Source organism: Styela clava, chromosome 14, assembly GCF_964204865.1.
Source record: "Styela clava chromosome 14, kaStyClav1.hap1.2, whole genome shotgun sequence".
In the NCBI taxonomy this organism is placed as follows: Eukaryota; Metazoa; Chordata; class Ascidiacea; order Stolidobranchia; family Styelidae; genus Styela; species Styela clava.
Window position 1 is genome coordinate 15968962 of NC_135263.1, and position 12883 is coordinate 15981844.

Consider the following 12883-nt stretch of genomic DNA (forward strand, 5'->3'; position numbering starts at 1 on the left):
TAAATGGTTCCGCATAGCAAATATCGCTCGTTAATTTTGCACTAAAGAAAAGGTAGTAAACGCCTGTACTAAAGTGACCTTGAAAATTTCAGAGAAACGATTATCTAATAACAAAAGTTGTAGTGAGAAAAACGTTTTTCATGTTTGAAACAGTAGTTTCTAAGTATAAAATCGCAATATTGAATTGACGAAAAATTTCACCACATTACTTGAAAGCAGTGGCGGGATTTAGATTTTTTTGTCAGCCGTTTCCATCCCAAAAGTCTTATTTTTCAGTCGGTTCTGTTACTAAATGTCATTGACAGTAACCAGTATTGCTAACCAGTTTGCTGATCTCATAAAATTCCGTGAGACGGTTCTATAGAACCGGTGCGAACCGGCTAAATTCCACCACTGCTTGAAAGTATTTACTTAATTAAAAATTGTTGTCATGCGTTTTGCTTTTCTATTTGTTCTAACGTTTGTCGCATACGAACGAGAGATTATAATGTTTACTTGGAAATTAAAACACAATAGTGGGCTTTGGAAGTTTTTAGTGTTTGTTCCATTTTACGACAGATCTCAAATACTATGATTAAAGTTTTTTTTATAAAGAATTTTGCTCAAATCAAGGCCACTGAGCGAACTTACGGGCGTTCATTAAATTGTCATAAGCTAACTATAAATCATGATAGGGTCAAGTATTGCGCGTTAGTAAACACTGATGAACGCAAGACTTAAGCAGTTCATTCATTTCAATACGACCAAGAAAGCAGTTGCGAGGTAGTGAGTTTCACATAACTGAAGTTCTTGAAAACCTTTTTTGTCTTGTAGGTATACTGACGGTGACAGGGAGAAAGCTCACAAGTTTGGCAAGTTGAAACTTTTTTAATAAAAGGACAATTACCGAAAGTTCAGAAGAACGCAGTCCCTTATATAATCTGTAAAATAAGCACACGACGTAATATTTCTTGATGGAATAGAGTTTGCAGTTCGGACGCCAATCATATTTGATATTACATTTTGAATTCGATGGAGGCGGCTTAATGCGGTTATGGGAGCAACCCCAATAGGACAGCAATGCTATACGCATGGGCATATCAGTGATTTGTTCAAGCGGAATACGCACTCACAGGATAAATATCAGCAAGCACAGTATAGAAATCCAATTTTAATTTGCGAAATTTGAATAAATCATCAAGCTAGCCTAAAGATGTTCTACGACAGTAAAATGGCGTCGCTGCAGAAGTATGTGTACCAATGTGGAGGTAACTAATTTTGTTCGCCAACTACATTGAGTTGTGTGAAGAGACGGAAGCCTATGGCCAGGGTGTATATTCACTTGGCTAACACAAACAGTCCAGGAACTCGTAATAGAACTAAATAAGGAAAGTCAGAATAAAATTATGCTCTAACCTTAACCTGGTACACATACTATATGAGAGTATCGAAATGGGATCTGTATCAGAGTTGATATAAGAATTGATTGACACAATTTTTCTAGCCCAGAGAAACCTGTCACTGAAAAATATGCGTTGTGGCCAGCCTTGTGACACTGCATTTCACAATAGGCCTTGCACTTACAAGGGCCCTCGCTTGTTCTAGGTGTAAATTGTTAAACTGAACCATTTTGCCCGCATCCGTCGTATCGTCATGATCTTTCGGACAAAAAGTCTGCACTGAAGAGCAAAGTTATTGTTTCATTGATGCAAGGTCACACAAACAAATTGCACTCTAAAAATCTAATTGCCCACACGATGTCGATCGTAAAAAAAACAGTTATGTATTGCAAGACTGTATAAATATTTAAAAAGCTGAAATTAGAGTCGGAACAAACGTATCCGAAAAAAAACGCATCCCAAACGCATAGTACTTTGATACAGTCCAACTAATACTATTCCTAAATTCAGGTTAATATTAAATTATTACATAAGCAATACACAATTTTATTTATGGAATAATGGCTTTGGTTTTCATGTGCTCAAAACATGAGAAAATCTGGATATCATTTATTTTTATAACAATGCTTGCTCGATACTGCTGTAGTGAAGGTGAGATTTTTACTGATGTTATTCTTACAATGTGACACAGTGGATATGTTACTTAGCCGGGGTCAAGTGGTTGCAACGTCTATTACATAGAAAGATGCGTAAAATAGAATACTTCACTAAACCCCAAATATTATATATACTAGAGTAACTAGACACTAAATTTTGTATATTTCTCCTCTTGAAATCACAATTGCTGTTTAATAATTTGTGACACATCACTTCATACTTTTCTTTTAAAATAAAATTCCCCTTTCAGGCGTTCACCGGAGATTCATTAGCTGAATAAATAGGTTATTTACTTTCTTGAGCGTGACATGCTTGATTATAATGAAATTTGGAATATACCAATCAAAATAGTTCTAACCTGCAGAAGAGCAGTTTCACTCGACTGCGAGATAACCCTTGCTATCGTAGTGTAGATTGTATACTGGAAATCTTCTACTTTCTTGTCTATGGTTTACTTTTGCAATGCATAATAGGTCGTAAAAACATAATACAATTCAACACGTTTAGTTATTTGGAATGACGAACAGGGGGGCCCACGAGTGCAAAAAGGCGTCGGAAGGTGACCACGAACCGTAAAAGATTGGGAACCCCTGGGATATACCATAACATAAAATCAGTTTATTTTATGAAAATAATCGCTTGATAAAAGCAACACAATATTCGTCATCAGTTTTATTTGCTTTTCACAAGTATTATGTATTATCTTACATACTGCTGTTCAAATTTACGATATAAATATGATGCGAGAAGGTTGCGCAATTCCAAAGTAACCAGATGAGCACGTTGAGGGTTTGTGATATCTACAAGAAATGAAATATAAAGGATTAATATGATTATGAATAGAATTTTTTGTGTTAATTTCGAATGCTTACTTTATATGATGAAAAAAAGTTTGTAATTTGCAGATTCAGGCAGTGGATTTGAAGAAAATACCACAGAAGGTAGCCACGGTTTTGGTATGATATTGCGGCTTATTTGATTATTGTTAGTCAATTTTTGTTAGTCGTGAGACAAATCAGAAATTGAAGGCGGGATATTCACTACATGATTGAATTAACTCTGATCAATGGCCACACGCTTGCTAGCTGGGATATTAACAGTGCCACGCACCAATTTCACGCAACCTGATCAACTGAACCGTTAACGATGCCAAAATGTTCAGACTGAGTTGTTTATGAAATTAAATTCATTAATTCGGAATATTAATTATTTTCAAATCTACTCGTAATAATTTGAGTGTTCTTTTTCTCAATTTTTAGAGACTACCACTCATCAACTGGGGAATACAACTGGCGAATTATTCACAAGTAAGATAATAATACAAGGCGGTATTATAAAAATGCTATAGTGTTACTAAATTATTTTTGTAGAAAAATAAGTTGTTCGAAAATTGGACAGCAAGATTTAGTCACAGCCGTAAAAATCAGATGAATAGCGATTTTCAAATTAGGAAAAACATGAGAAATGATCAATTAATCACACTGCCAATAAAACGAATTCTATGATGATAAAACGAATCTAAAATGAATTCTATGTAGGCTACTCATAAGCATATGCCTCATTTTAGACGTGTTTTTGCATGATAAGATTTAATAATTTTATTTATGATGAGAATTTTCACGAAGCAAAATCACGTACACTCACTTAGTAGTAAATAGTGATGGAATCGCATATTTGAGCAAAGTCACGTTTAACTACCGAAGCCATAAACAATTATGGCTGTGCACGAGGGGAAATAAATATTGATTTACACGAGACTCGAGATATTATAAAAATAGCTAATTATAAATGAATTTTAAATTCTACATAACAAAAGATTTCAAAAAGTAAAAAATATTTAGTTTAGAACATGAACGTCAGCAAAACGTTGAAGTTTACTTTCGGAAAGATGCCGACAATCACTGTTGAGAGAATCATCTTTTCTTGATAACTTTTTGAAACAGTCAACTGTTTGTTTGTAATACTATGACGTATATATGATTATGTTATTGTATTGACAGCATTCATGTATTTTGTATCAGATACGTGTTCAAATTTTGATTAAACCCGGTCTTTGAACTTTATACATATGAAAAATAATAGTTGTGATTTTGAGGTAGTTTTTGTAGACGTGACTTCACCAGACATCAGAGTAATGTATGAAAACTTTATCACCATTTTATCAGGTACAGCAAAACCTCATGACAACATTACAATGACAACACCTCGGCAGACAACTCGTAAGTAATTTATATAGCCTATTATAAGTATAGCTTATGAGTTTACAAATCTTTCAGTTCAGCTCGTTATACATTTTTGCCAGTATGGTCTCAAATAATTTTTCTAACATATTTTAAAAGACTAAGTGATTCAAGAGTCTTGCTGCACACTGACAAGAATATATTTTTGTAACGTTTCTCCCTCAGACAAACATTATTAAACTACTACTGCCGGTAGTTGGTAACTACTAAGTCTGAGGAAGCCTGACTCTTGCTACACCATTAGATCCATACGGATCCACCGACAGAAAAACATAGAAGAAGTAGTTAATCTCGTGAACACCCAATCAATATTTTGAAGCAATTGTAAAATGTATTTTTTCAAAGTATACATTTTTCACTTTATTCCAATGTTGGCTAATAAAAGACAACTGAAATTGATACCATTCAGTTTACATAGTTATCAACACACATAAAACCGGGTGTAATAAAAACAAGGCCATGGACTAACATTAGATGGCTTCGTTGGCACAAATTTGCTACCAGGGGCTGGGATATTAACAGCTAAAATGCTTCAAACCAGTTTCATGCAAAATGACTGACTGAACCTTTAACGATGCCAAATTGTTCAGCCTGGGATGATAATAAAATTATATTCCTTCATCGTTAATATTAATTACTTTCAATCCTACTCGATAACACCGAAGTCTTCTATTTTTTTTTACAATTCTCAGAGAATACCACCTATCAACTGGGGAACACAACTGATGAATTATTAACAAGTAAGATAATAAAGCGATGGGGTTTTGAGTTAATGCTAGTGTCCTAAATTATTTTTGTAAAAAAATAAGTTGCTTGAATCAATTCGTGCATTCACTTAGAAGTAATGAAAACGCACATATGAGCAAAGTTATGTCCAACCGCTGGTGCCATACGCAACCACGGTGGTTCACAGGGAGAAAGTAAATACATGTTGGCGCGCGACTTGAAGTATTATGAAAATAGCTGAGTGATATTGAATTCTACACAACAGAAGATTACGGAAAGTATATATATATATTTGGCATAAAAATTTCGATATGATAGGATGAAAATAAACGAATGAGAACTCGCACCTACTTTTTGTTGATGGAAAATCGCCTTTAGTTTGGGTCGCAATTGCGGATCAATTGTATTTACCATTCTTTTTTAATTTCCTTCAGAAGATTTAGAACACCCAGGTTAGGTAAATTTCCGAGTGCATGAATGAAATATTACTCTCTGGGAAAAATGGAGAAGAGTGCGACCGAGCAGCATGTATTTTGTATGACTACGTATTGACATTTTGGCCGTATAGAAATATCACGTTCCCAACCCTGGCTTTAAACATCACACATATGAACAAAAATGTTATTGGTCGATATGCTTAATCGTCATCAGGCCAGAGTGAGTCTCGATGTAAAAATATTAAAGTATGTACGAACCTTTGATACAATTTTATCAGGTACAGCACAACTTCATAACATTACAATGACAACATTGCAGCAAACGACGGGTGAGTAATCTATCTTTTATAAGTAAAGCATATGATTCCAAATTTTTTTATGCCATGTCATACAGTCTTGGCAGTATTGTTTTCTTTGTAACTTAATCTAACTCAGCTGAAAAACATGTATTTTTCACATGCAGTGCAAGTTAATCTTAGAATATCATTTCTAAGATCTTTACTATCCGATGTTAGCTCTTTAATAGTCTTTTTCTTTATTTATTTTATAGAGACAACTACCTACCACTTGGGGAATACAAGTGGTGAATTGTTTACAAGTAAGAAAATTATGTGAGGTGGTTTCATGAAAATGCTGGTATTTCGAGTTGTTTTTATAAAAAAAAATAACGAAGAGAATAGAATATATAAAGCTGTTCGAATGAACAACCGGCAACTTGTAATAATTTAGACAAAATTTATTTACAGTCGTAAAGCATATAAATAACCCTGTACAATTGCGACCCAGACTGCATGAGCAAAAATCCTTTCGCGGAAAAGATGCCGCGAGTGCGATACGGCAGCATATATGTATTTTATATTTGCTGCGTATTCACATTTTGGTCGCATATAAATATTGCTATATCATCCCTGTCGGTGAATATTACACATTGGAAATATATTAGTTTCGATTATGGGCGATCTGCGTCATCACGCCACAGTAAGTCTCGATGTAAAAATGTATTTAGTATGTATGAAAACATTATCACAATTTTATTAGGTACAGCACAACCTCATAGCATTACAATGACTACATCTCAACAAACGACTGGTAAGTAAATCATACATTATAAGTAAAGCGTATAGGTTCACGGATCTTTTTGTATATATCGTTATACAGTCTTGGCAGTATGGTCCCAAATACTCTTTGTGACATATTTTGAAGCAATTTTAAAATATGGTCCTCACAGGCTTTTACTATCTAGTGTTAGCTTATAAAAGGTAACTGTAAACTGAAAACATAATTTACACAACAATGAACACAAATGCAATCGGTTGTAATCCGAACATGAACAACACTTTTTGACTGAATCATTTCAATCTATCCCTCCCAATCTATTTGTGACCATACGTTCCCTGGGGTAATGAGGTTGGAATTTACTGTTATCAAGCCTGTCTGATTAAACTTTTACCGATTGCAAAATGTACAAACTGGGGTGGCAAAGAATATAATTTTCTTTCTTCAAAGTGTAGTTACTAGGTTTGTTATAAATGTAAAAAATGTCTTTTGAATGACAAACACTATTGAGAAAAAGCCAGTCCCTCTCTACTCCTTGTTTCTTTGTTCACGAACTTAATTTAATATTAATTATTTTCAAACCTACACGTAACATTTTTTTTACACTTTCAGAGAATACCACCTTTCATCTGGAGAATACAACTGGGAAAATGTATACAAGTAAGAAAATATTACGAGATGATGTTATTAAAATGACAGGGTTTCGAAATGTTTTTATAGAAAAATAACGAAGAGAAGTAGAAAATATAAAGTTGTCCTAATCAACAACCGGCAACTTGTGCTCATGCTCAAGAACTGAATAAATTCATACGTAATACTCATAATCATATATATGCTCTATTTAGGACGTGTTGATAGTATTCAAATTCAATGAATTTCACGCCGGGATCACCAAAATATAGGGGTTAATTGACCCAACGTTGCGTATCCACACTCTCGTGTTATTTAACATACAATGCATTGTAATTCCAAATGTTCGTATATTGTAAAGTTGCACAATCGAATTGAAACCAAACAGATTATACACTTAAACCTCAATACAGGTATTCGGTCGAAATCTAGAACAATACTTCAATAAACATCTAATTGTTCTATCCCAAACTTTACAGTTACCCTGTACAATTGGTCAGCTATTGCAACCCAGACTACATGTGCAAAAATGTAAAATCGTCTGGCCGGAAAGATGTCGGTGAATGCGTTTGTGTATTTTGCATGAGCTGCGTATTCACACTTCGATCTACATAAAATATAGGTGTTACCAGGGGCGTGCCAAAATTTCCTGCTGCCCGGGGCGGGTTTCTGATTACGACGCCCTTTATCCCTAACTTAAAAAACAACTTGGGGGTTAAACAGATTATTTATATACACGAGAATAAATAAATTAAAGGTCAAGTAAGAGAGAAACTTTTTTTTATTGAATAAAACATCAAACTAAGCAACAAACTTGCATGTATAAAATCGAACTCATTCATTAACAAAATGGAAGTTACTTATTTCTATGTCCAGTCGCTACTTTGCTGTCAACAAATGTCTGAACGACAGCCTCCTTCACCTCGCTCGTCAGGAATTTCTTTCGATGCTAATCAGAGATCAACTCGAACGGCGCTAGTTTGACATTCAACTTTGAGAAGGATCGTTTGCAACTAGCAATTGATTATTCAGTTTTGAGTAATAAACAATATGCAATGCAAAAAGTTGGAAAAAGTGGACATTTGGCATCCAGATTTTCTGGCATGGTTGTGAACATTACCTCATTTTCGCGTTTTTTGCATGCTATTTGTTAGTTTTTGGTATTGGGAATTAAGTTGTTTAAGGCGTCAACTCGCGAAACTACCTTTACAATGAGCACCATAAATGCTGCAATTGTAAAATATAAGAAGAATTTTTCTGGGGTCAACGGTCGGGAAAACATACATTGTTGACTCATCATCACCACAGTCAGTCACACAATACTAAACACATAATGTCAGCTTTGAATAAAATAAAAACACATCGAGAAAAACATGTGTAATAACGCAAACTCTACAGCTTGGTTCTGCTGCCCCCTACGGGCGGTTGCCCCTTTCGCCCCCCTCTAGGCACGCCACTGGGTGTTACCAACCCTGTCGGTGAACATTACACATTGAAAATATAATAGTTATGATTTTGGGCAATCTGCTTCATAGTTTTGGTTGCGTCATCACGCCAGAGTAAATCTAGATGTAAAAATATATTTAGTATGTATGAGAACTTTTATCACAATTTTATCAGGTACAGCAGAACCTCATAACATTACAATGACAACATCTCAGCAAACGACTCGTAAGTAATGTATATATGATATAAGTAAAGCTTATGGGTTTACAGATCTTTTAGTATACCTCCTTATGCAGTCTTGGCAGTATGGTCCCAAATAGTTATTGTAACATATTTTGAACCAATTTTGAAATATTTTTTACATATCTTTACAAACCGATGTTAGCTTGTGAAAGTCAACTGAAACTGATAGCTAGCATAAGTTTACATAGCTATGAACACAAATGCAATCGGGTGTAATCCGAACATGAACGAACGAACATTGTTCTAATGGTCACGATTACGAATTTAAAATATTATTAATTATTTCCAATCTTACTCGTTTAAACTAACGTGCTCTATTCTATTATACAATTTTCAGAGAATACCACCTATCAACTTGGGAATACGACTGGTGAAATATTTACAAGTAAGAAAATATTATGTGGTGGTTTCATGAAAATGCTAGTGTTTCGATTTGTTTGTTTCAACAAGCTGCAACTTGAAATAAATTGGATATAAAATATATTTATTTAGAGTCGTAACACATATAGTTACCAATTTTTATATTAAGACAAAACAGACAATTCGTGCTGCATATCTTAGCAAAGTCACGTAGCCTCTAACCACAGAAGCCATAAGTTATCATGGTGGTGCACTAGGATTAAATAAATATCGATTTACAAGAGACTCGGAGTATTATGAAAATATCTAAGTGTTGATAGGTTCTAAGTTGTACATAAGAAAAATTTTGAAAAAAAAAATGTAGAACATACACATCAGCAAAACTTCCACGTGCAAAAACGTTGAAGCTCACTTGCGGAAAGATGCCGACAACCAAGGTTGAGAAAATCATCTTTCCTTGATACCTTTTTGAAACACGCAAAAGCATATGTTTGTAATACTATGACATATATATATATATATATGCCTATTGTATTGACAACATTCATGTATTTTGATCAGCTATGTATTAACATTTTGATCGCATAATAATATCGCGTTACCAAACTCGATCTTTAAACATTATACATATGAAAATTAATAGTTGTGAATTGTGGTGTGATTTTTGGCGATAGTCTACAACAGGGTTGGTAACGTGACATACATACACTGCCAAGAATAGGCATAATACCGCCAACTCAAATTTACGCTTGGTGGAAAATATAAATCATAAAACTGCCGGTGCGCGTAGTTCTTGATAAATGTCCACTAGGCGCCAATCTATGATGTCATAATACCCCACATGAGCTGATAGTTGATAATACGAAAAATGTGCTGGCTGAAAATTTCTTTTTATAGAACTATTCTTTGACTATTGGCAATGAACTGTCTACAAAATATTCGAATTAACGCTTTGTGGAAAATATAAAACATAAAACTGCCGGGGCCCGTAGTTTTTGATAAATGTGCAATAGGCGCCAATCTATGATGTCATAATACCCCACAACAGCTCATCTGGAAAAAAATGAAAAATGACCTGGCTGAAAATCTCTCTTCAGTTCCACTGCGTTGGTGGAGTACATTCAAACACACCCTAGTCCACAATGGGGCATTCTATTAAATTCAATGAAATATGCCGTTAAAAATTCGCAACGAGTCAGCATGACCATCTAACGAAATGTGGGACTTCGAATTTGGAGATTTATCAATTTTGAAATTAATTATCAACTGAAATATTTTAGAGATTCTTCCAAATATATCCCTAAAAAATGATAACATAAAACTACTTTGGAAACATGCGTATATAAAGAGTCATTATAGACTTACTTCTGAATATTTCAGATTCTTATAAGTTTTACTTTTGGTTTATGCCTAATTTCAATTGAAACTGAGTTCTGTAACTTTCATTCTTGATAATAACAGTTCTTTGTTCAAAAACATCAAATACGGGTTTTGATCAAAAAGTATATATATTTTTTTTCAATTACTGTAATGTTCACTGTGTTCAATAAAACAACAAAATCCACTTTTATATCCACATTAACAAGTGAAATGTCCAATTTTGACCAAAATCAAATAATTTACTGTTTTGAATAACCTGTGGAAAAATATTTTCGAATCTATAATATATTAGGCCATGGGCCAAATAAACCTAATATAACACCAAACATAACGAGTAGCTAGGCCTTTAATAAACACTTAATAGATAAAACACTATCGACTTGTGCGCAGTGGAGCATGTCCTATTGAACCCCGGTCTCATTGTTCCCCACACCCGTCAGATATTTTCAGACTGCTCCATTTTAAGATTAAAAGGGACATCCATTCGCCAAACTTTATTAATATTTCACAGTGAACTAAAGCTAAAATATGCCAAACAGTCGTTTGTCCTGTAAAAAAAGAAAAGACTGAGATGGCGGGATTTCTGTTTCAACCCCCTAAAACCAATTTCATCTCATATCTTGCGTCGCTCTCAATAAATAATATATAATAATCGTCGTAAAAAATTATACAAGATTTATAAATAACGATTTCAAATGAAGACAAAACAGATTAAAAACTAAAAAAAATTTAACATACTAAGTTAAATCACATACTTCATTCAAACCGTATTTTTATATGATATGATTAATTTTTATTTCATGGGCATTTTCTGAAAGTAAGATCATATAATATTCCTGTACAATTCGTCCGCTATTGCGAGCCAGACAGCATTTGCAAAAATGTAGAATCCTCTGGCGAGAAGAATGTCGACGAATGCGAAAAAGCAGCAAACCTGTATTTTGCGTGAGCTGCGTTTTCACATTTTGGTGGGATATAAATATCACATTATCATCCCTGTCGGTGAATATTACACATTGGAAATATAATAGTTTTGATGTTGGGCGGCCTGCTTCGTAGTCTTGGTTGCGTGATCACGCCAGAGTAATTCTCGATGTAAAAATCTATATAATATGTATAAAAAATAAAAACTTCATTACAATTTTATCAGGCACAGTCGAACCTCATAATATTACAATGACAACACCTCAGCAAACGACTCGTAAGTAATTTATATATTATAAGTAAAGCTTTTAGGTTTACTGATCATTTAGTATAAATACCTCGTTATACAGTCTGGCCAGTATGGTTCCAAAAAATCTTAGTAATACATTTTGAAGCCAAAGTGATTCGGGAGTCATGCTGCACACTGACACAAATTTATATTTCTGAAACGTTTCTACCTCAGACAAACATCACTCAACTACCACTACCGGTACTTAGTAACTACTAAGTCTGACGAAACGTTGCAAAAAGATATTTGTGTTGTCGTGCAACAAAACCCTTAAATCACTTAGGATAATTGAGACTATTCTTGCTATCCTTGCATTAGATGCATACGGATCCGCCGGAACAAAAGAATAGCAAGCGGGATAAGCAGTTAGTCCCATAGAGACCCAGTCAATATTTGGAAGCAATTGTGAAATATAATTTCCACGTGTATTTATTCCAATGTTAGCTAATAAAAGCCAACTGAAAATTTCTACCATAAGTTTACATTGGTACTAACACAAATGCAATCTGGTGTAATCCGTATAGGCTATAAGGCCATTAATTAACACTATTAGGCAGAGCACTTTCAATCCCTCTGTTTCTCATTTGGTCACAAGTTGTTTAAAGTACTAAAAGGGTTTGGGACCTATTACAATCAAGCCCGACTGATTAAACTTCGACGTTGCCACATTCGTACTGTGAGTGACAAAGGAGAATATGATTTTGTTTGAATTACAGCCTACTCGGATTGTAATAAGTATAAAATATGACTTTTGGAAGACAAACATTATTTGACAAGGTCCTTTACATCTACCCCTTGTTCCATCGGTCACGAATTTAATTTAAAATTGGTTATGTTTGATGCTCTTCGTCAACATTAAATTCTTCTTTTTTACAATCCTCAGAGAATACTACCTATCGACTAGGGAATACAACTGATGAATTATATACAAGTAAGAAAATATTATGTGGTGGTTTTATTAAAGTGCTAGCGTTTAGAGTTGTTTTATATTTAGTATGTTTAAAACCTGCATCACAACTTTATCAGGCACAGCAAAACCTCATAACATTACAATGACTACAGCTTACCAAACGACACGTAAGTAATTTATATATTATGAGTGAATCTCATGGGTTT

At 34.1% G+C, this 12883-nt stretch overlaps 1 protein-coding gene across 2 annotated transcripts in view; it reads left to right on the top strand.

The window, feature by feature from the left end:
* Window positions 1-2912: 2912 nt before the first annotated feature.
* The window catches only part of LOC120340483 (adhesion G-protein coupled receptor G7-like), a 31341-nt gene continuing 21370 nt past the window's right edge, over window positions 2913-12883 (top strand). The window contains exons 1-13 of one of the 2 annotated variants that reach the window (XM_078120317.1): window positions 2913-2992; window positions 3296-3343; window positions 4202-4255; window positions 4969-5016; window positions 5718-5768; window positions 5990-6037; window positions 6478-6528; window positions 7108-7155; window positions 8746-8796; window positions 9152-9199; window positions 11705-11755; window positions 12651-12698; window positions 12794-12844. In XM_078120317.1, the coding sequence (XP_077976443.1) occupies window positions 4231-4255; window positions 4969-5016; window positions 5718-5768; window positions 5990-6037; window positions 6478-6528; window positions 7108-7155; window positions 8746-8796; window positions 9152-9199; window positions 11705-11755; window positions 12651-12698; window positions 12794-12844 (520 nt within the window). In that variant the 5' untranslated portion in view covers window positions 2913-2992; window positions 3296-3343; window positions 4202-4230. The remainder of the gene's footprint in view (window positions 2993-3295; window positions 3344-4201; window positions 4256-4968; window positions 5017-5717; window positions 5769-5989; window positions 6038-6477; window positions 6529-7107; window positions 7156-8745; window positions 8797-9151; window positions 9200-11704; window positions 11756-12650; window positions 12699-12793; window positions 12845-12883) is intronic. The other variant, XM_078120318.1, reaches the window with a different exon arrangement.